This window comes from Ochotona princeps, chromosome 4 (assembly GCF_030435755.1).
Source record: "Ochotona princeps isolate mOchPri1 chromosome 4, mOchPri1.hap1, whole genome shotgun sequence".
Classification (NCBI taxonomy): Eukaryota; Metazoa; Chordata; class Mammalia; order Lagomorpha; family Ochotonidae; genus Ochotona; species Ochotona princeps.
The window spans coordinates 14,547,082-14,570,198 of record NC_080835.1 but is presented as its reverse complement, the minus strand read 5'-3'; the positions used below and the strand labels follow the sequence as shown (position 1 = coordinate 14,570,198).

Genomic DNA, 23,117 nt, shown 5'->3' with positions numbered 1-23,117 from the left:
CAACTTCACCCAAGCTTTCAAGGGGCAGCCTCCCGCCCCTCTGAACTCACCTACTTGCTTAGCAGGTCCACCCTCCAAGAGAAATGGAGTTAAAAGAGTACCTGTGATGGTCATGGCATGGGGAATGGAAGTCAAGCTTAAACTCTAACGTAGCAGCAGAGTCCAAATCTTTACTAACAACAACAAATTCACCGAGTAGACAAGCATGCAACACGTAACCTGCCACTGCCACTTCCCTTTCCAGCCCTGCATGTTTCCACACAGGACTTCTCTGCCCCAGCAGGACAGCTGCTGGCCGACCTGGTGAGAACCACCTCAATGTGGCTGCTGAGGGCATGCTGCGCACGGCAGACTGGGGCACCGCACCCACATCCAGCTATTGTGCACTTAAGATCCAGCTTGTAAGGGGCCCGGCGGCGTGGCCTAGCGGCTAAAGTCATTGCTTTGAACACACCGGGATCCCAGATGGGCGACAGTTCTAATCCCCGCAGCTCCACTTCCCATCCAGCTCCCTGCTTCTGGCCTGGGAAAGCAGTCGAAGACGGCCCAAAGCTTTGGGACACGGCATCCGCGTGGAAGACCCAGAAGAGGTTCCAGGTTCCCGGCATCAGATCAGCGCGCACTGGCTGTTGCGGCTCACTTGGGGAGTGAATCAGCGGACAGAAGATCTTCCTCTCTGTCTCTCCTCCTCTCTGTATATCTGACTTTGTAATAAAAATAAATCTTAAAAAAAAAAAAAAAGATTCAGCTTGTAAATCTCTGCAGGGGCCCTGGGAAGCAGCAGATGAGGGCCTGAGATCCTCCTCTGGGCTCCTGCCCACCACGTGGGAGACCAAGATGGTGGCTGAAGGTAGTGGTATGTAAATCTGCACAGAAGGAAGATAAGCTACCTCTCTCACACACGCCCTCCCTCTTGCTGTCACTGTCCTTTCCAAATAAATCTCTCTCCCCCATTCAAATGATTAAATATGTATTATGTATAATGTATAAGACACATACAAACAGGTTTAGAAAAACAAAGCAGGCATTTGGCCTGGCAGTTAAGATGTTGCCATCAAGGAGAACCTGGATTTCAATATCAGCTTCCTCCTAACCCAGACTCTGGAGGCAGCAGGACAGGCTTGAGTAACTGGGCACCTACAGGTAGACCTAGACTGCTTTCAGCTCCCAACGCTCACCAGGCCCAGTCCCAGCCATGCACATTTGGGGAGCGAACCACTGGATGGCAAATTTCTGATTAAAGAGAAAGAGAAAGAGAGAGAGAGAAGAGAAAATTAAAAAAAAAAAAATATATATATATATATATATATATATATATATATATATATATATATATATTTGTGTGTGAGTCTGTGTATGTCAAGGGCCCAGCACCATGACCTAGCAGCTAAAGTTCTCACCTTGCACATGCTCCGGGATCCCATCTGGCAGCCAGTTCTAATCCAGGCTGCCCTGCAGCTCCCTGCTTGTGGCCTGGGAAAGCAGTCGAGGACGGCCCAAAGCCTTGGGACCCTGCACCCGCATGGGAGACCTGGAGGAGGTTTCAGGCTCCTGGCTTCAGATGGCTCAGCTCTAGCTGTTGCAGACACTTGGAGAGTGCATCAGTGGATGAAGATCTTCCTCTCTGTCTCTCCTCCTCTCTGTATATCTGACTTTGTAATAAAAATAAATCTTTAAAATAAATATATATATTATATGCTTATATTTTATATATATATATATATATCAGAAAGCATGATCAGCATTAAGTCTACTTAATAGAATAAGCATTTCTAAAGCACACAGAAAGAATGTAAAAGAGCAGACACTAACTCTGTAAAGTCACTATGGCTTTCTTCTTTTTCTGACTTTTTGTAAATTTTTTATAATCAATTTGTAACAGGAACAACAAGCAGGAGCTTGAGAAAAACAATCTTTGTGGCTCCAAACTTCCCCGTGTGCTTTACTGTGCCCCAGGCACCTGTACATGTTCCACCGGCGGTGATGCTGACCAAGCTCAGGGTGGGACTAGGCCAGTGGCCTCCATTTTCCAGAGAACAAACAGGAACAGGTTGGGCGAGGGACACTGCCCAGGGTCCCTTCATTGCATCCCATCTCACAGGGCCATGTGCATGCTGTTCAGGATCCTGTTTAAACCAGCCAATGGCCTGGAAACCTGACATGAGAACACTTTCTGTTTCATCTTCAGCCAGGAAGGCGCTTAACTCGGTTTCCTGGGCTGAAAACTTGGGGGTGGGGGAGGAATCTCTTCCAGACCACGAATCCTAAGTCTAGATACTACAACAGAAAAAAAGCAGGGGGCAAAAATGAATGGCTGGAGGACACAAACCTATGCTCTGGCCAAAGGTCAAGAGCAGAAACAGGTGGTGGAGTCAGGAGGAAGGAGCTGGAACTTCCCTGGTTAAAGCAACAGCTGCCAGCGCCGCCTCTGCTTCAGCACCTCACCACTCCCATCCCGTGCACCTCGCGATCCGAAATCCCACACTCCCCAAGTCCAGCTCGGAGAACGGGAACATCGGCAAAAAGAGGAAATCACTGTATGAACCGTCGGTGCCTGCTGCTGTGAACTCGGCTGGACTCGGGCTAACACAGAACAGCCTCACAGAAACGCCTTCATTCTTACCCAGGGTTCACTAACAAATGAAACTTCGCTAGCACACTAGGAGACACAACGTTCAAGAACACAGTTTCAGAGACAGACAGATAAGCTGAAATGCATGCCAACAAGTCCTAAGTGTTGGTACCCTTTCGCGCCGCGGCCGCTGTAAAGTACTTCTCGGCTCTTTAATATCGTTACATTGCTCCCCCCCCCCCTTTTTTTTTAGACTCCATGGCCACGCGCGGATACTACTAACTCTGCTATCCCAAGGAAGAGATTCCATCCTGCTCCAAACAGGTTCTGACCACAACCTCACCACCTTCCCCCCTCAACGCAGGGGAGTATGAGACGCTCCCCCACAGCAGGTGCCCCGGTCTTCAAGAGAAAAATCAAGCAACGTCCAGCCCTCGGGACCCAAACCCAAAGACGGCGCTCCCACAAGCTGCTAGGCCACGACTGGGTGAGCACCTGATGTCGGGGGGTGGGGGAGGGCGAGCCGGGCGCTGGCGGATCCGGGGCGAGGAAGCCGAGGGGACCCCGCCGGGCCCCTCCAAGGGCGGGGATCGGAGGGCGCCCACAGGGGTGGGCACAGCCAACACGTGGGGCGACAGGGTGGGCAGGCAGAGGATGTGCCGGGGAGAAGGCGGCCAGAAGACAACGGAGCGGCAGGCACCCCACCCTGGACGGGGAGCGCAGCCCTCGGAGACCGGCCGACTGACGGGAGGAGGAGGAGGAGGAGACCCGGCGGCAAGGCCACGAGGAGGGCGGGTCTCCCCGGGCCCGGAGGGGGCACGCGCCGGCCAAGGAACTCCGCGGAGCCGAGGATCCCCGACACGCGCGGGGAGGAGACGGCAGCCCTGCCCTGAGGGAGCGGGGAGCGGCCGCGCCCGGAGGGCCCTGTGACCCGCAGCCGCCCGAACCGGACCCGCCCCGCGGCGCCTCCCCGCCTGCCCGCGCGACCCGTTAGCCCGCCGCCGCCACTCACCAGCGGCTGCACCTGAGCCCGCCGCTGCCTCAGCTGCTGCTTGCGCCTCCGCAGCCGCCGCCGCCTTCGCCTCACTGCTGAGGCCGAGTCCCGGGGGAACCTCCGCGTCCCGCCGCCGCTGCCGCTGCCGCCAGTGCAGAACACCCCAAAATGGCGGCACTTCCGGCACCTACCACTGGGCGGGGCGGGGGAGGCCGAGGAGGAGTGAGCGGGAACGTACCACCGCGGTCGAGCGGTGCGCGGCGCAGGGGCGGGCCGAGCGCCGGCGCGCCAGCGCCCTCTGGGGCTGGGGCAGGCGGAGGCCTGAGCGCCCCAGCCCTCCTGGGGGCACGGGCGTTGCTGCCAGCCCCCCACCCCCACCCCCGGGAACTCTGAGGGGCGCCTCGTGTCTTTGTCTCCTCGGAAGAGCCACCCTGACCTGGGGATCAAGTTCTTGACTGCGCGCCGCACCCACAGAAGCTCTGGAGCAGGAGGCTGGTGGGCAAGCACTCCAACTTGGCACTGAATAGGGGGCCTAGTAAGATCTCTGATGAATGAATAGAGGAGTGAGTGAGGGTGCTTGACCAGCTCTGGGCACTTAGCAAAAAAAAATTTCGGCCACCCCCAGTGTGTGTGCGAGGAGGAGTTCATAAGGATTCTATTCAGAGACTGACAGCCCAGCCCAGCCCTAGCTTATTTTCGGCAAGAAAAAAAATAAATAAATAACTCACTAGACCAAGTGAAGACTCAGGAGTTCACCTGCAGGAATCCTTGATGGAATGCAAGCCACATACCCTGGTTTCTGCTGAAGCCAACCTTGGTCATTCTTTAGGTTCTTTACTTTGTGAGACAGTAAAATACAGGTGGAGAAAGAAAACAGTGCTGAGCCCTGCCGGGCCCCTATCCGTATACAGAAAACTCGTGGGTTTGTAAGCGATTTCTCTAAAGTTTTCTGGCTTCACAGTCAACCCTCCTTGGGTCGACAAATACTGATTATACCCTACCTCACCACAAGAAAACAAGTGGGCTCCCAGACAGAAGCCAGCAAGGTTTCCCCACGTGTGGGAAGCACCACTTTCACTTGAGGAGAAAAACAAATTTGACCACAGTGTTGCTGGTGTGACAAGGTCTGTAAATTGCATATTTTCATATTCTTGTGCTGTATAGTTTTAAATACATTCTTTTTTTTTTTTTTAAGATTTCTTCATTTTTGGCCCCAACACGGTTGCCTAGTGACCAAAGTCCTCACCTGGCACACCCCAGGATCCCATCTAGGTGCTGATTCTAATCCGAGCTGCCCCGCTTCCCATCCAGCTCCCCACCGGTGACCTGGGGAAGTGGTGGAGGACGGCCCAAAGCCTTGAGACCCTGCATCCATGTGGGAGATCCAGAAGAAGCTCCTGGGTTCAAATAAGCTCAGCTCCGGCCATTGCAGCTGCTTGGGGTGTAAATCAGAGGACAGAAGATATTCCTCTCCATCTCCTCCTCCTGTATATCTGACTTTGCAATAAAAATAAATAAATCTTTTTTTACAATCTTGTTAAAAATATTTACTTATTTTTATATTGGAAAGGTAGATTTACAGAGAGCAGGGACAGAGTGATCTATCCGCTGTTTCAATGCCCAAATGGCCACAGTGAGGAGTGCTGAGATGATCCGAAGCCAGGAACCAAAGCTTGGTTCCATATGGGTACACAGTCCCAAGGCTTTGGGCCGTCCTCTGCTGCTTTCCCAGGCCACACGCAGGGAGCTGGATGGGAAGTACAGCAGCTGGGACACAAAACTGGTGCCCATATGGGATCCTGGCGCTTTAAGGTGGAAGATTAGCCAACAGAGCCATTGCACTGGGTCCTTGTAGTCTTTCACAGTTAGATTCTCAGGGCCTAGGTAATAATGCCTAACCCATGATAAGCTCTAAGGAAATATTATAGTCTTAATGACTAGGTTTTTATACGTGCTCAGTATGGAAAGAGAATAGACTGCTTAGCCTTTCAATATTTCCTGGAACTTATCCATGAACTACATAAGAACAGGACCAGGGCCCGACACGGTAGTCTAGCAGTTGAAGTCCTTGCCTTGTACGTACCAGGATCCCATATGGGTGCCAGTTCATGTCCTGGGCAGCCCCGCTTCCCATCCAGCTCCCTGCCTGTGGCTTAGGAAAGCAGTAGAGGACAGCCTAAAGCCTTGTGACCCTATACCCCCTTGGAGACCCAAAGTAAGTTCCTGGCTCCTGACTTCTGGATCAGCTCTGCTCTGACTTTGGTGGCAGCTTGGGCAGTAAATCATTGGATGGAAGATCTTCCTCTCTCTCTCTTATCCTCTTTGTGTATCTGACTATCCAATTAAAAAAACACAATAACTCCTTCAAAAAAAGAAAGAGTAGTGGAAAGAGAAAGAGATTTCATCTGTTGATTGCTGGTTTATCTCCGCCCCCCCCCCACAAGGCCCACAACAGGGTTAAACAAGGCCAAACGAAGGAGCTAGGAGTTTCAATCTGGCAGCAGGTAGTGGGATCAGAAATGTGTGGAGTAGACACAACATGAATCAGGCACTTCAATATGGGATGCAGACATCCCCGGGGGGGGCAGCTTAGCCTGCCACACCACAATGCCTGCCCCAGGCCTTTAATTTGTGTGCTATATAATTTGAAAGTGCTTGCTTTCTTCAAAACAACTATGTCTTGCTGCTATAATCCAAAACTATAAAATAAAACCATGGATGGAGGCAATGACTAGATCTCACTGCTGTGGTGGACACTGTGGTGCAGCCAATTCAGCAGCTGCTTCCCCTGGTGGTGTTATCATAGAGTCAGCCACAGCTGGGACAGAGCTCTCATATTTGAGCATAGATATAAGTTCTGGTTGCTCCACTTCCCACCTAGCTGCCTGATAATGCTCCTAGGAATGCAGTGGAAGATGGCCCACATGTAAGACCTGGATCTCGGATCCCTGGCTTTAGCCGAACCCAGTCCTAGCTGTTGAAGTCATTTAGGGAGTCAGCCAGAAAATGGAAGATCTTCCTCTGTCTCTACTCATTACTCTATCATATACATAAATAGATTGTTTGTGATGAGGTAGGCAACTAGTTCAGGGTCACAAGCTGGGAAGTCACTCCCCTACCACCACCTAGACTTTCCCTCCTGCCTACCTGTGACTCACCTATCACCTGAGGGGATAGTATTCATTGTTGTGTAACCACTCCTCTCACAAGCCCCTATAAAGGCTCATGATAAGGAGGGGCTCTCTCTTGGTCATTGCTGCCATTGCTCTGGCATTCCAACTCTTGGCCTCCCCAGTACCTCTGAGGACAGGTATCCCCTGAGCATGGCCCTGTGTGTCTGTATTCCTCACTTTCTGTTCATTGCGTGGGTGGAACAGTGATGATAGCAATGTTAAGATGCTTTGTATTTCTGGTTTGGGTACTATCAGGAGTTCCAGGAGAGGTGAGGCCTATCAGCAGTGGAATGTGGACAGAGAAACCAGGAAAGGGGGAATGTTGCAGCTTTGTAAGTGTGTGTTTGCTGCATGTCTCTTAGGATAACTTATATTGCTGGGGAAGCTGGGACATTGGTCTTCAGTTTAATAGATGGACTTGAGGGTAATGATCATTTGTTCCTCTTGGGGTTATGATTGGTTGGATTACCATATGGACTGGTAGTTTGCTATTTCTAGTGAGTTCTATTATCAGCAAGCTTGGTTAGTAAAGACTCCATAATAAACAGACATGTCTGGCGTGATCTCGCTCGCACCCCACAACAGGAAGAGATTTCAGTCTCTGTCTCCCTCCCTTTCTGTAATGTTGTCTCTCACATAAATAAATTTTTAAAGCGTTATGTTTTTAATTTAAAAGAATTATAATCCCCATGCAACTGTTACATGGAAAATAATAACTGTCGGGCTTGATTGTACAATGAGAAGATACTTAATGGAGAAATGATTTTATTAAATTACACTGTGGCTATCATCCATGCTTTGTAGGATGACACACCTTGTCTAAGAATTTACAGACTTTTATATCCCAAAAAGGCCCTGTGACAAAGCTCTCCATACAAAGATCAGGATATGCAAGCTTTTGTTAATCACTATTTTGGGTGGAAGTAACAGTCTCTAGGGTTGGTTTTCCTGTGTTAATTGTTGAGGAAAGCAGAAAGAGGAACAACCACATAGCCAATCTAAACAAACGGAGAGGAGGAGACAGCCTTAGGGTTGGGGGGGGTCTTCCATAATTTACAACCAGAGGGAGACATGAATGAAGGAGAGATAGCATTTGGACTGGGTTGCTCCTAGATACCAGGTGTCCTTGGCTTGTGATAAGCCTCTAGTCCACAGACACCTTCAACTCCTTCAAATATTAATTAGGCTGGGTCCAGCATGGTAGCCTAGCAACTCCCTTGCATACTCCAGGATCCCATCTCGGTACTGGTTCTAATCCTGGTAGCCCCACTTCCCATCCAGCTCCCTGCCTGCAGTCTGGGAAAGCAGTCGAAGATGGCCCAAAACCTTGGGACCCTGCACCCAAGTGGGAGACCCGGAGAAGGCTCCTGTCCCCTGGCTTTGGATCGGCTCAGCACCAGACGTTGCTGCCACTTGGAGAATGAATCATCGGACAGAGGATATTCCTCTTTGTCTCTCCTTCTCTCTGTATATCTAGCTTTCCAATAAAAATAAAAAAATCCTTTAAAAATAATAAAATAAACTTTTTAAATAATAATAATTTTAAAAAAAGAATCAGCCTAAATTTCCAGCTAAGGGAAAATGGGTAAATACATGAAGTTATAATAATTATTACAGAACAGTAACAATAAACAATACCAACTCAAAACATGTGGCTGAATATTTTACTAAAAAAATAACAACAGAATACTTGTTTATCACTTTTATAACATATGTAATGAACTACATTTTTAACTATCATTATGAAAAGGCAGAAGAGCATGACAGATCACTCAGATTCAACATTAGTATTGCTATATTTATCTAATCTCTTGGTAAAGCATTTTGATGCAAATCCCACTTATGTAAATTCAGATCATTTTTTTACATAGCAACAGTGCCATGACCTCATTAATAAAATTAACACAACTCTGTAGTTTCAGAAATAAACTTTTTAAAAAGTGTCAGAAAACAACTTGTTTTCTTAAAAAAAATTATTTAAAAGGCAGAAAGAGCGATCGATATTCCATTGGCTGATTGGCTCCCCAAATCCTGAAAAGGCCAGAACTCTGCATCTCCCTTGACACAGTAACACAAACATGGATTGGGAAAGGAGAAACCTTGGGCCAGGCACACCAACTCAGAAGCCTAATCCTGCCCCTTCGAGCACCGAAATCCCACATGCATGTCAATAAAAGAGCAAGCAATTTAACAACTAACATAAAATAAGCTTTTCTTATAAGATATTTATATATTTTTACATGTATTTATTTTTTTCATATTTATTTATTTTTATTGTGAAGTCAGATATACAAAGAGGAGGTAAGACAGAGAGGAAGATCCTTCGTCTGATGAGTCACTCCCCAAGTGGTCACAATAGCCGGTGCTTTGCTAATCTGAAGGCAGGAGCCCGGAACCTCCTCCAGGTCTCCCACTGGAGTGCAGGATCCCAAAGCCCTGAGCCCTCCTAGATTGCTTTCCCAGGCCACAAGCAGGGAACTGGAAGGGAAGCAGGGCAGCCAAGATTACAACCGGTGCCCACATGGGATCCTGGTGCGTGCACGGTGAGGATATTAGCCGCTAGGTAACTATGCAGGGCCCATAAATGAATTTTTTTTTTCTAAGATTTATTTTATTTTTATTACAAAGTCAGATATACTGAGAGGAGGAGAAATAGAGAGGAAGTGGAGCTGCCGGGATTAGAACCAGCGGCCATATGGGATCAAGGCGAGGACCTTAGCCACTAGGCCATGCCGCCGAGCCCCATAAATGAATCTTAAAGAAAGAAAATAAAGGTGCCAGGATCTGACCCCAGATGCTCCCACATGGTTAAGCCACAACACCAGATCCATTATCCTAGATATAATGGACTAAATATCTGGATAATTTGGGCCTGAAGCAATGGCTCAGTAACTAAATCCTTCACTTGCAAGTGCAAGGATCCCATATGAGCATCAGTTCGTATCCTGGCTGCTCCATTTCCCATGCAACTCCCTGCTTGTGGGCTGTGAAAGCAGTAAAAGATGGTCATTTGGGGAGTGAATCAGTGAATGGAAGACCTTTCTCTCTTTCCTTCTCTTTGTAAATCTGTTCTGCTTTTCCAATAAAAATAAATACATCTAAATACATCTTGAGCCAGGCCCAATATCCTAGCATTTTGTTTCAGTGATGAATACAGTTCAGTTTCCTGTTAATGCACCTCAGAGGCAGCAGATGGTGGCCCAACCACTTGGGCTCCTGCCACACGTGGGGAAACCCAAATGGAGTTTCTGTCTCTTGCCTTTAGCCTGGTCCAGCCTTGGCTGTTGGCAGTATTTGAAAAGTGAACCACTAGATAAAATATATTTATCCCCTATCACGTAAATTTCAAACAAATAATTTTTTAAGATTTATTTTTAAAAAGAAAAATAGAAATTTACAATGCCTTAAGTTAAATGACATGTCACCAGACATGACAGTCTCCATTACACGGCTACTAAAAATCCCCCCAAATGAAGAGCCACAAAACAAAATCAACATCTGGAAGGAAAAAGAAATTAACAACATGAAGAAGTTGAATAACATGCTATTAAATGACTAACGTGTAGCTGAAGAAATGAAAATCAAGAACCTTCTTGAAGAAAATGATGCCACTTCATGATCTACGAGTCATTGAATGATTTAAACAGAAGAAAGTGTTTTGAAGAGATGAAAACAACAAAAAACAACAAAACCCATGCGATATAGTTTCCGCTGATCTTTGTTGAAGTGTGTCTGCTCCAGACAACAAACAGATAGGTTTTGTTTTTTAATCCAGTCTACTAATCTATGATGCCTGATTGAGCTTAAGCCATTTTCATTCAGAGTTTAATATACATGGGTGTTACTTTGGTCCTGTCATTTTAGGAATGGGTTGTTCATTGGTTTAGTCTTCTGTTGTCATTTTACTGGGATGTTCTTCATATTTGCCTTTGGTTTTGTTTGGTGCTATTCCTCTTTTCTGTCAAGAGAACATCTTGAAGTATCATTTGTAGGGCAGGTTTGGAAGAGGCAAATTCTTTTAACCTTTCTTTACTGTGGAAGGATTTTATTTCATTTTCAAAGACAAAAGAAAGCTTTGCTGGATATGTTATCCTAGGCCGACAATTTTTCTTTTAGAATCTGGAATATGTCACTCCATGCTCTTCTTGCCTGTACAGTTTCCTGTGAGAGATCTCCTGTGAGCTTAATTGGCATTCCTTTATATGTCAATTGATTCTTTTCACGTGCACATTTAAGGATCTTTTCCTTATGTTCGATTGAAGAGAGCTTGATTATCATATGTCGTGGTGAAGATCGCTTTCTATTTTTATTGTTGATTTTGTATCATGACTTTTCATTTAAGGGGATGTTTAGTAGCTGTGTAATGGAAACTGTCATATCTAGTAACATGTCATTTAACTTCATAGCATTGTAAATTTCTTCTTTCTATTGTTGATTTTGAATCATGACTTTTCATTTAAGGAGATGTACAGTAGCTGCAAAATTGAGACTAACATTCAGATGTGAGGATATAGTGTGGTATGTGTTTCTACTTCCAGACAAAGATGGACTTACAATGAAACTGTTTACTATATCTTGACAATAGGATTCTGGACTCTGCCATTGTCCATGCCCACAATGATGGACATATGACTGAGCATGAAGAACTATATTTTAGTAATGATATAGAGGAACTGGGGAGGGGATAAGGGAATATGAAACTGTATTATAAAATAATAATAACAATAATAATAAAATGTATTTAAAAAGATTTATTTTTATTGGAAAGACAGATATACAGAGAGGAGGAGAGACAAAGAGGAAGATCTTCTGTCTGATGGTTTACTCCTCAAGTGGCCGCAACAGCTGGAGCTGAGCCAATCTAAAGCCAGGAGCCAGGAACCTCTTCCAGTTCTCCCATGCTGGTGCAGGGTCCCAAGGATTTGGGCCATCCTTACTGCTTTCCCAGGCCACCAGCAGGGAGCTGGATGGGAAGCAGGGCCGCCGGGATTAGAATCAACGCCCATATGGGATCCCTGCACATTCAGGGTGAGAACTTTAACCACTACGGTATAGTGCCGGGCCCACAAATAATCTTTAAAAAGAGAAATGACTATAGGGCCTAGTAGCCAAAATCCTCGCCTTACATGCGCCCCAGGATCCCATATGGGCGCCGGTTCTAATCCTTGCAGCCCTGCTTCCCATCCAGCTCCCTGCGAATGGCCTGGGAAAGCAGTGGACTACAGTCTAAAGCCTTGGGATCCTACACGTGCATGGGAGACCTGGAAAAGGGTCCAGGCTCCTGATTGGACTGGCACAGCTCAGGCCGTTGTGACCGCTTAGGGAGTGAATCAACAGATGGAAAATCTTCTTCTCTGTCTCTCCTCCTCTCTGTATATTTGACTTTCCAATAAAAATAAAATAAATCTTTACAAAATGGAGGAATAAGGGCCCGGTGCCAAGGCCAAGCAACTAAAGTCCTCGCCTTGAACGTGCCAGGATCCGATATGGTCTCTGGTCATAATCCCAGTGGCCCTGCTTCCCATCCAGCTTCCTGCTTGCAGCCTGGGAAAGCAGTTGAGGACAGTCCAAAGCCCTGGGACCCTGCATTCACATGGGAAGCTTCCTGGCTTCAGATAGGTTCAGTTCCAGCCATTGTGGTCACTTGGGGACTGAATCATGGGTCAGAAGATCTTCCTGTCTGTCTCTCCTCCTCTGTGTATCTTACTTTGCAATAAAAATAAATAAAATCTTTACCAAAAAAAGTAGGAATAAAATAAAAGTATGTAACAACAGAATATCATTTAGCAGTAAAAAGAAATACAGTACTGGTATATGCTACAGTATGAATTAAGCTTGCTATTAGACTAATAGCAAGAAGCCAGATACCAAGGGCATCTGCCATAAGATTTCCTTTGGTTCAACTGCCCAGGACATGAAATGTATGGAGACGAAAAGTAGGTCACCAGATACAGGGAAAAAATGACAATATTATTGTGGAAACAATGGTATTACCCACTTTCACCCTGTAGCCCTTGACCCTTTGTACGCTAATCAACTAAGTAAGATTATTTAAAAATAATAATAATAAAAAAACCAAATTGATAAAAAAGAAAAGTAGGTTAGAAGTTACTTAGGCAAGTTGGGGAGAAATTTTGAGTGACTGCTAATGGTAATGGTTTTTTTTGGGGGGGCGACAATGAAAATGTTGTAAGGTTATTTGTGGTGATGGCTGCACAACCCAGTGAATATACTACCTAAAGCTCATTCAGCTGTACAGTTGGTGGATAGTAAGTTAAGGCTGTTGTGAAAAAGCACTTTTTTTCTAATGGCACAGAGGGAAGCAGGTGTTCAGCCGGATGGTTAAGAAGCTGGTTAAGACCCCTGGGTCCCTTACCCGGCACTCCAGGTCCTAATTCCAGTTTCCTTGCTAATGTAAAAGCCAACATCAGTCCTTAGGCTACCTTCCAAATAAATCTTTTTTTTTTTTTTTAATAATTTATTCATTCTTATTGCAATGTCAGATATACAGAGAGGAGAGACAGAGAGGAAGATCTTCTGACCGATGATTCACTCCCCAAGTGAACGCAACGGCCGGTGGTGAGCCAATCCAAAGCCAGGAACCAGGAATTTCCTCCAGTCCTCCACGCGGGTGCAGAAACCCAAGGCTTTGGGCCGTTTTCGAGATCTCTTTCTCAGGCCACAAGCAGAGATCTGGATGGGAAGTGGAGCTGACAGAATTAGAACCGGCACCCGTATGGGATCCAGGGCACATTCAAGGTGAGGACTTTAGTCGTTAGGCCATGGTGCCGGGCCCCCAAATAAATCTTTAAAAGCTAAACAAAAACAAAACAAAGCAAGCAAGCAAACAAACAAAACAAAAAACAAGAATCAACTCCAGGCTGGTTTCATAGCATAATAAACCAACCCTTTACCTGAAGCACTGGCCATCCACACGGGCGCTGGTTGTAGTCCTGGTTGCCCTACTTCCCATCCAGCTCCCAGCTGATGTGCCTGGGAAAGCAGTGCAGGATGGATCAAGTGCTTGGGACCCTGCACCTGGGTGGGAGACCCAGATAAAGCTCCTGATTCTGGCTTTGGACAGACCCAGCTCTGGCCAGTGTGGCCATTTGGGAGCATAACTGTAACTCTGCCTTTCAAATAAAATTAAATAAAGCTATTCTATATAGATAGATAGATAGAGAAAACACATATTTTTTAAAAAGAAAAAAGGGCTCAGCACAATAGCTCAATTAGCTATTCCTTCCCTTGCATGGGCCAGGATTCCATATGGGTGGGTGCCAGTTCAAGTCCTGGCTGCTCCATTTCACATCCAGCTACCTGCCTGTGGCTTGAGAAAGGAACAGAGGATGGCCCAAAGCCTTGGGACCCTGCACCTGTGTGGGAGACCCGTAAGAGGTTCCTGGCTCCTGGTTTCATACCGACCTAGCTCCGGTGGCTGTGGTGACTTGGGGAGTGAACCACCAGATGGAAGATCTCTCTCCTAGTCCCTCATCCTCCAACTAGTAGAACAGGTGCCTGGGAAGCAGCAGGTGGCTGCTGAAGTAATGGAGTCCCTGCCTCCCAGATGGTTGTTGTGGCCATTTGGGGAGTGAACCTGTGTATACATCTTTGCCTTTGATATTAATTTTTTAAATATATATATTTAAAAATTACGCTTATTTCAACAAAAAAAAACCGTCAGAGCCCCCATACCCCTGGCCCCTCCAGGGTTGTGACCCCCACTAAAGTCTCTTCTTTCTCTCCCCCTTGGGGTCCTAGCCTGCACCTCCAGGCAGTGCCCCTCCTTCTGGCCCCACCTCTTTCTCAGCCAGTGCCGGGGTTCTACACGCAGGGGTCACGGCCCCCTCACCTGAGGTCACAGCCCCTCCCGCCGTGGAGGGGCGGGGGCGGGAGGGTGCCAGCGGCCACAGGCGGGGGCCACGGTTTCCCAGGCCACGGCTCCCAGGCCTCCGGCCCAGGATGCGCCCTTCCTGGTCAGGCCGGGGTCCCGGGTCCCAGCCCGGGAGTTGTTGGCTCCTCCCCCGAGGCCGGCGGCCCCTCCCCCCGAGCCATGGTGGCCGGCCCGCGGGCGCCAAGTCCTAGCCCGGAGTCCCCGGAGACCGCGTCCTGCTGCCGGAAGCCCGAGGAACCCGCGTCGCCGGACCCCTCGGAGCAGTCCCAGCTCTCGCCGCCGCCCGCCAGCGCCGCGCCGGTGAGGCCGCCGCTGCGCCTGCTCTGGTGGGGCGGGATGGCGGCCTCCGAGTGGCTGGGGGCCGGCCTGGCCCGGGTGCTCTTCTACCCGACGCTGCTCTACACGGTGTTCCGCGGCAAGATACCAGGCCGGGCGCACCGCGACTGGTACCACCGCATCGACTCCACGGTGCTGCTGGGCGCGCTGCCGCTGCGGAGCATGACGCTCCAGGTGAGCCGGGACGGCGAGCGCGGCCCAGCCCCGTCCCTGCCTGCCACCCGGCTCGCAAACCCGGTCGAGCGGCCTGGGCTCGGCGCTGGCTGAGCTCTCCTCACTTTGCCTCGGCAGCTGGTCCGGGACGAGAACGTGCGCGCGGTGATCACCATGAACGAGGAGTATGAGACGAGGTTCCTGTGCAACTCGTCGGCGGTGAGGGTCCGGGTCTGGGCAGGGGAGAAGCCGGGGCAGCCAACCCTAGCTGGGCCTGGAGGATCTGGAGTTTTGAGGGGAGAGAGGGTCGGGGAGGAGAAATGGCCAGGTTTCCACTGCGCCAGGTTTGAATGAGCGCAGCCTCCCGATGAAAGTCAACAAAGTCTGGCTTTTTTTTTTGTACAAGTAGTTGTTCATTAAAAAAAAAAAAAAAAGTATTTGAAAGGCAGAATAACAGAGAAGAGACACAGCCAGATCTTACACCTGCTGGCTCACTGCCCAGATGGCGGCAGAGGCCAGGAGCCTAAAGCTCCAGCAGGGTTTCCTACACTAGTGACAGGGGCCCAAGTACATGCTTTCCAAGGCCATTAGCAGGGAGCTGAGTAGGAAGTGGAGTAGCCGGGGAGTAAACAGGTGCTCCCACAGGATGCTGACACACCACGCAAATATGCTTCATTTTGGTCATTGAACTTAAAATGGAACTTGTATGTGTTCTCTTTTTATGATTTATGATTTTTTTATCGAAAGTCAGATGTACAAAAGGCAGGATAGAAAGATCTTACATATGCTGGTTCACTCCCCAAGTGGCCCCATTCTGAAGCCACATGAATGCAGGATCCCAATGCTTTGGGGTGACCTCTACTGCTTTAACCAGGCCACAGCAGTAATAAACACTGATGCCTATATGGGATCCTGGCAGGTGCAAGGTGAGGATTTAGCCACTAGGTTACCACACCAGGCCTGCTTTTTTTTTTCTTAACCAAAGCATTTATTGCCTAATTGTTGAAATTCCCAAAATGAACAGGATGTGGCAACAGCTTCCTGTATGTACTTTTCTAATATCACTCACTGAGCTAAAATGTTTTAATTACTAAGAATGGGTTACGTACTGTGTTGAGCATTCAGGACGAAGTCACTGCTAAATGTGAGAGGCCTTCCCTACAGCACACAGTGACCCCTTTATGTATATACAATTTATATATTATATTATATTATATTATATTATATTATATTATATTATATGTAATACGTATATATATTCTATACATTTAGCATCAGACCATCCATTGAAAAAAATTGTAGGGGCCCGTACAGTGGTTCAACTGGCTAACTGTAACTACTGGCATCTCATATGGGTGCTATTTCAAGTCCTGTCTGCTCCATTTCCCATCAAGATTCCTGTTTATAGCCTGGGAAAAGCAGTGGAGGATGGCCAAAACCTTGGAATCCTCTTCCCACATGGGAGACCCAGAAGAAGGTCCTGGCTCCTGGCTTTGGGTCGGTTCAGCTTCAGCCATTACAGCTATCTGGGGTGTGAACCAGCAGATGGAAGATCTTTCTCTGTCTCTCCTTTTCTGTGAAGTTTATCTTTTCAATAAAAATAAATACATCTTTAGGAAAAGCTGTAAAGAGTTTATTGACTGTCATTCTGGGCAACTTTTATAATATTCATAAGTTAGAAATGGTGGTGGAATTCTGAATGCTTCAGGCTTAAAGTAGAACTTTGATTCAATGCAAATGCTGTTCGGCACATTCCATAATGGTTGTTAGGTGTTGTCCTAGCATCATGGTGTTTGACATTTGTTACCTCTAAACCATTATGTCAATTTGTTGTACTGATGTAGCCTCATGAAGATGTGATTTGTTGTTTTAATTAATTTATTTTTATTGCAAAGTTAGATATACAGAAAGGAAGAGAGACAGAGAGGAAGATCTTCTGTCCAATGAGTCACTCCCCAAGTGACCACAATGGCCAGTGCTACGCCGATCCAAAGCCAGGAGCCAGGAACTTCCTCCAAGTCTCCCACGTGGGTGCAGAAACCCAAGACTTTGGGCTGTCCTCGACTGCTTTCCCAGGCTACAAGCAGAGAGCTGGATGGGAAGTAGAGCTGCCGGGATTAGAACCAGCACCAATATGGGATCCCGGCCCGTGCAAGGCGAGGATTTTAGCCTCTAGGCTACTGTGCCAGGCCCAAAGGATTATTTTTAATAGAAAGGCAGATCACACTCACGGAAAGGAGAGACAGAGATCCTCCATCTGCTGATTCACCTCCCACATGGCTACAACAGCCAGAGCTGAGCCCATCCAAGCCAGGAGCCAGGGGCTTCTCTGAGTCTTCCACATGTGTGCAGGCATGTTAGAACTTGAGACATTCTTCACGGCTTTCCCAGGCCCTAAGCACGGAACCGGATGGGAAGTGGAGCAGCCAGAACATGAACTGGCACCCATATGGGCTCCTAGTGCTTGCAAGGTGGAGGATTAGCCAATTGAACTAATGCAGCAGACCCAGTTATAGCATACTTCTAAAAAAAATATTGATTTATTTGAAAGGCAGAGTTTAAATTTAAAGACACAGAGGGCAAGAGGTGGAATATCTACTGGGCTCACTCCCAGATGACTTCCATAGCCAGAGCTTGACAAGCTGCTAAAGCCAGGAACCAGGAAATCCATCCTGGTCTGTGACATGATAGAGAGGTTGTAAGAGTTCAGGTGCTTGGGCCAACTTCTGCTGCATTCCCAGGCACATTAACTGATAAGAACAGATACTACACTTTATCTTGGCCAAAAGACCAAGAAGCTGGATTGCAAGCAGAGAAGCTGGGACTTGAACTAACATTCTGATTGGGTGTTGCAAGCAGCAGCTTAACTAGCTGTGTCAGTTATGGCACACATTTTGACAAGGAACAGGAGTTCTTTGGAGTGATCAAAGTGTTTAATGACTTTGCCACAAAGCCTTAGAAATCATTGGCCAGACAGTAAATGCTTCCTGGAACGGTCAGTGCTGTGGTGCAAGGGGGAATACACAATGACTGGGAATCTGTAGCAAATGCCCAGTCTCTGGGCAAGAGGCATTGGCACTTGGAAGATTTGGCTGTTGTCCTGCTAGCCTGGTGGTTCCCCCATGAGTTGTTTGGCAGTCTTGCTAAACTAGCAAATTCCTACCTGCAGTAGACATTCTGCCTCAGAAACTGCAGGGTTGTACCTGGATGTCAATATTTGGCAAGACCTGCAGGTGGGTCTGGTACAGTTGATGCAGGAACCAACCTCAAAGCTCTGCTTTCATTTATTGTTGCTAATTTCATGAACAGTACTAAGTATTGACTTTCGTTTAGAGTCATAAAGTCTCTGGTGTTTTTTTTTTTTTTTTTTTTTTTTTTTAAAGACTTATTTATTTTTACTGGAAGAGCAGGTCAGATTTATGGAGAGAAGAGACAGAAAGACCTTCCATCTGCTGGTTCACTTCCCAAGTGGCCACGGTGGCTGGAGTTGAGTCGATCCCAAGCCAGGAGCCAGGAGCTAGGAGCTCCTATGGGAGCTAAAAGGTCCCAAGGCTTTGGGCCATCCTCCACTGTTTCCCAGGCCACAAGCAGGGAGTTTTACAAACTGGTTCACCCCCCCCCCCCCCCCAAATGGTCACAACAGCGAAGGCTGTCAGGCCAGAACCAGGAGTCAGGAATTCCATCCACTTCTCCAACACGGATGGTAGATGCCAAACCATGTAAATCTCCTCCTGCTGCTTTCCCAGGCAGGGAGCTGGATTGGAAGTAGAGCAGCCAGGACTCTAACTAGCACGGAGATGCTGGCATTACAGGTGATGGCTCAAAGTGCTATGCTACAATGCAGGTCCTATGGTACCGTATTTTGCTAGATCTCGGTCCATAAACAAAGCAAAATAAAACAAAAACACTTTTTTGAGAGATAACATGGTAGGAAACAGGAGTAGCAGGTGTGTGTTTGTTTTTGTTTATTTTTAAGATTCATTTTATTTTTGGAACCAGCTCATTGGCTCAGCTAGCTAATTCTCTACCTCCAAGGACTGGAACCTCGTATGGGTACCAGTTTGGGTCCTGGATGCCCCATTTGCCCATCCAGCTCCCTGCTATTGGCCTGGGAAAGCAGTTGAGAATGGCCCAAAGCCTTGCGACCCTGCACCTGCTTGGGAGACCCAGAAGAAGCTCCTAGGTTTAGATGAGCTCAGCTTCAGCCATTTTGGTCACTTGGGGAGTGAATCAGTAGACAGAAGATCTTTCTCTCTGTTTCTCCTTCTCTTTGTAAATCTGATCTTCCTTGCCAATGGAAATAAATACATCTTAAAAAATATTCATCTTATTTTTTATTAGAAAGGCAGAGTCATAGGAAAAAAAATGCAGAGAGATCATCCATCCACTGGTTCAGTCCACAAATAGCTGGAACAGCAGGAGCTGAGCTGTGCTGCGCTGAAGTCAGGAGCTTCTTCCAGGTCTCCCATATAGAGGCAGGGACCCACAGACATGGGCCATCCTCTGCTGTTTCTCCAGACCATAAGCAGGCACTGGACCTTAAGTGGAGCAGGTGGGGTGACACTCAAACCAGCACCTGTCTGGGATGCCAGCACCAGAGGTGGAAGCCTAGCTAATATCCTGGGCCACAGCTTCAGCCTCAAGAACATCATTTTAAAGCTCAGAAAATATACCCACCTTCATTAGTGCAATATCATCCCTTCAACAGAAGAAGAAATAAGGCTTCTGGTGATGAGGGTAACATTACTTTTTTTAAGATTTATTTATTTCTATTACAAAGTCAGATATACAGAGAGGAGGAGAGACAGAGAGGAAGATCTTCTGTCCAATGATTCACTCCCCAAGTGACCGCAACAGCCGGTGCTGCACCGATCTGAAGCCGGGAACCAGGAACCTCTTCCAGGTCTCCCATGTGGGTGCAGGGTCCCAAAACTTTGGGCTGTCCTTGACTGCTTTCCCAGGCCACAAGCAGGGAGCTGGATGGGAAGTGGAGCTGCCGGGATTAGAACTGGCGCCCATATGGGATCCTGGGGCGTTCATGGCGAGGACTTTAGCCGCTAGGCCACGCCGCCAGGCCCAGAAGATCTCTCTTTCTTTCCTCTTTCCTAGCTCTGCTTTTTAAACATATACATTTTAAAAAATATATGTATATAATAATCCAACCTTGCAATTGGATCACTCCCTCTCCAAGTGCTAGATTATGCTAAAGAAAGCCTGCCCATGACTTCTGTCGGTGAATTGTCCATAGCTAGTGCTTTGTGGCTGTAGATTCAAGCAATGTTTTAAGAATACTTCGGGCCAGAGACAGTAGCCTAGTAGCTAAAGTCCTCGCCTTGATGCATTGGGATCCCATATGGGTTCTGGTTTGTGTCCCAACTTTTCTTCTCATGCAGCTCCCTGTTTGTGATCTGGAAAAGCAGTAGAGAACAGCCCAAAGCCTTGGGACCCTGCACCCACATGGGAGACCCAGAAGAAGCTCCTAGCTCCTGGCTTTGGGTCAGCTCAGCTCCGGACAGTCCATTGCAGGGAGTGAACCAGCAGATGAAAGATCTTTGTCTCTGTCCTCTTCTGTATATCTGACTTTCCAATAAAATAATAAAATCTTTTTTTATTGGAAAGTCAGATATACAGAGAGGAGGAGAGACAGAGAAGAAGATCTTCAGTCACTCCCCAAGCAAGCGCAATGGCCGATGCTATGCCAATCTGAAGCCAGGAGCCAGGAACCTCTTTCCAGGTCTCCCACGCGGGTGCAGAGTCCCAAGGCTTCAGGCCATCCTCGACTGCTTTCCCAGGCCACAAACAGAGAGCTGGATGTCAAGTGGAGCTACCAGGATTAGAACAGGCGCCCATATGGGATCTCGGGGCGTTCAAGGCGAGGACTTTAGGCGCTAGGCCACACCGCCAGGCCCAAAAATAATAAAATCTTAAAAAAATACTTCAACCTTGGACTTAATTTTAACTCAGTAGCATGGCTGTTATTAAATCCTTATTAAAAGGTACCACCCCTGAAGTCAGTCATTTCATGTACTTTTCTGTGAAAAGTTAAACAGGAAGCAGTAAACCCAGAATCTTCCTTGTTGCTTTGCTGCCTTTGGAGAGCTTATCTTTGTCTGCCTACATCCGTGTTTTTTGTTTTCTTTTTTTTCTTTTTGTTATGCTGGTGGACCTGGTTCCAGGAGTGGCAGAAATTTGGGGTCGAGCAGCTGCGGCTGAGCACAGTTGATATGACGGGCATCCCCACGTTGGCTAACCTCCAGAAAGGCGTCCAGTTTGCTCTGAAATACCAGGCGCTGGGCCAGTGTGTCTACGTGCATTGCAAGGCAGGCCGTTCCAGAAGTGCCACCATGGTGGCAGCGTATCTGATTCAGGTAAGGAGAAGCCTTTCAGTTCTGAACTTGTCCATCCACGTCAGATTTCCAGACCTCCATAGAATGGTCTGCGGGGAGTACCTTACCGGAAGCAGCCACATCAGGCTGTCTGGGTGGCACTGTGTTATCCTGGAACGGCCCTGAGCTATGGAGGCAACAGTATCCTCTCTCTGATGCTTTTCCTAGGACTAAATGTGTCAGGAGGCCCGAGAAAGTACATCAAATGCTGGCCTATAGCTAATGTTCAGAAAAATGGAGTTGGGGCACACATTTAGCTCTGTGGTTAAAATGCCTGTTTCCATCGGAGTATCTGCCTTCGGTAGCCAGCTCTAACCACCAACTTTACCATCTCATGCAGTTCCTGGGAAGCAATGGTGTTACCTCAGATATTTGGGTTTTTTTTTTTTTTATGGTTTATTTTAATTGTTAAAAAAAAGACTTATTTTATTTTTATTGCAAAGTCAGATATATAGAGAGGAAGAGAGACAGAGAGGAAGATGTTCCATGCGCTGATTGACTCCCCAAGCAGCCGCAGCAGCCGGAGCCAGGCCAATCTGAAACCAGGAGCTAGGAGCTCTTCCAGGTCTCCCATGTGGATACAGGGTCCCAAGGCTTTGGGTCATCCTTGACTACTTTCCCAGGCCACAAGCAGGGACCTAGATGGGAAATGGAACCGCTGGGATTGTACTGGCTAGAGAGGAAGCTGTACTGGCTAGGAGTAGGGCCAGAATTGAAACTGAAGGAGTAGGGCCAGAATTTGAAACTGGGCTCTCCCTTATAGGAGGTGAGCAAGCACCTTAACTACCAGGCTAGCTGTATGGTTTGCTCCTAAATTGTGACATTTTTCTTTAAAAAAAAAAAAAAGAGGACTCCTTTGGCGGAGGACTCATAGAGAGCAACCTGATGTCTGTTCCTTTCTTTCCTTTTTGCCTACCCAACTCTTGTCCATCAGGTCCACAACTGGAGTCCAGAAGAGGCTGTGAGAGCCATCACCAAGATCCGGCCACATGTCCACATCAGATCTGGCCAGTTCCAAGTTCTCAAAGAGTTCCACAAGATCACTTCAGAGGCAGCAAATCCCGAGACTGTGAGACAACAATGACACAAAGTAGATGGGTTAGAAGGGATTCAAGACAGCTCTGCTGGACACAGAATAAAAATTTAATAGGACTGAAGTGGGACTTAAGCCCAGGCTTGATCTAATGGAAATCTACTAAGTAATGGTTAATTTTGCTTTTGTCTTGTTTCACTTTCTTGAAATAACAATTGTATAGCTACAAAGAAACTCAGCATGGCTTATATTCATGGAACTTAGGGATAGGGGTATCTTACCGTCTTGAACTGGATCAGAGAGGAAGATCTACAGCGTAGAGCTGCGTATCTAACTCGGCTAACGACATCTGAGCACTGTACCTCAAGGACTTTCACCATGAAAAAGGAGAAATACTCAGCTCTAACTCTGTCAGAATCAGTTTCACTGGCCCTGTGGGTATCCCTGACACATTTTTAAAATAAAATAAGATTTATTTTTATTGGAAAGGCAGCTAAGATTTGTTGCGAGAAGCAGAGAAAGATAGATCTTCCATCTGCTGATCACTCCCCAAATGGCCGCAACAGCCAGAGCTGA

The 23,117-nt window shown here is 47.4% G+C and overlaps 2 protein-coding genes and 1 pseudogene across 17 annotated transcripts in view; 1 reads left to right on the top strand and 2 right to left on the bottom strand.

Annotated features, from left to right (window-relative positions):
• Positions 1-3,746, bottom strand: part of CELF1 (CUGBP Elav-like family member 1) — a 91,136-nt gene extending 87,390 nt beyond the window's left edge. For 13 of the 16 annotated variants that reach the window (XM_058663034.1, XM_058663038.1, XM_058663041.1 and 10 more), the window contains exon 1: positions 3,585-3,723. The gene's annotated coding sequence lies outside the window, so the exon portion shown is untranslated. Of the gene's footprint in view, positions 1-3,584 lie in introns of all 16 variants that reach the window. The other 3 variants (XM_058663054.1, XM_058663037.1, XM_058663036.1) reach the window with 3 other exon arrangements.
• A 10,867-nt stretch (positions 3,747-14,613) lies between these two features.
• Positions 14,614-22,667, top strand: PTPMT1 (protein tyrosine phosphatase mitochondrial 1). The gene is made up of 4 exons (XM_004585583.4): positions 14,614-15,143; positions 15,261-15,341; positions 21,299-21,490; positions 22,443-22,667. The coding sequence occupies exons 1-4, from the start codon at positions 14,793-14,795 to the stop codon at positions 22,590-22,592; spliced, it is 774 nt and encodes a 257-aa protein (XP_004585640.2). The 5' UTR covers positions 14,614-14,792; the 3' UTR covers positions 22,593-22,667.
• LOC118759660 (U2 spliceosomal RNA) lies at positions 17,823-17,924 on the bottom strand (annotated as a pseudogene).
• Positions 22,668-23,117: the final 450 nt, after the last annotated feature.

Bases quoted from the DNA above. Each gene is read 5' to 3' on its own strand.
- PTPMT1 (XM_004585583.4), top strand. From the start codon at position 14,793: ATGGTGGCCGGCCCGCGGGCGCCAAGTCCTAGCCCGGAGTCCCCGGAG. The intron at 15,342-21,298 runs GTGAGGGTCCGG...ACCTGGTTCCAG, and splicing joins TCCTGTGCAACTCGTCGGCG to GAGTGGCAGAAATTTGGGGT. The intron at 21,491-22,442 runs GTAAGGAGAAGC...CTTGTCCATCAG, and splicing joins TGGCAGCGTATCTGATTCAG to GTCCACAACTGGAGTCCAGA.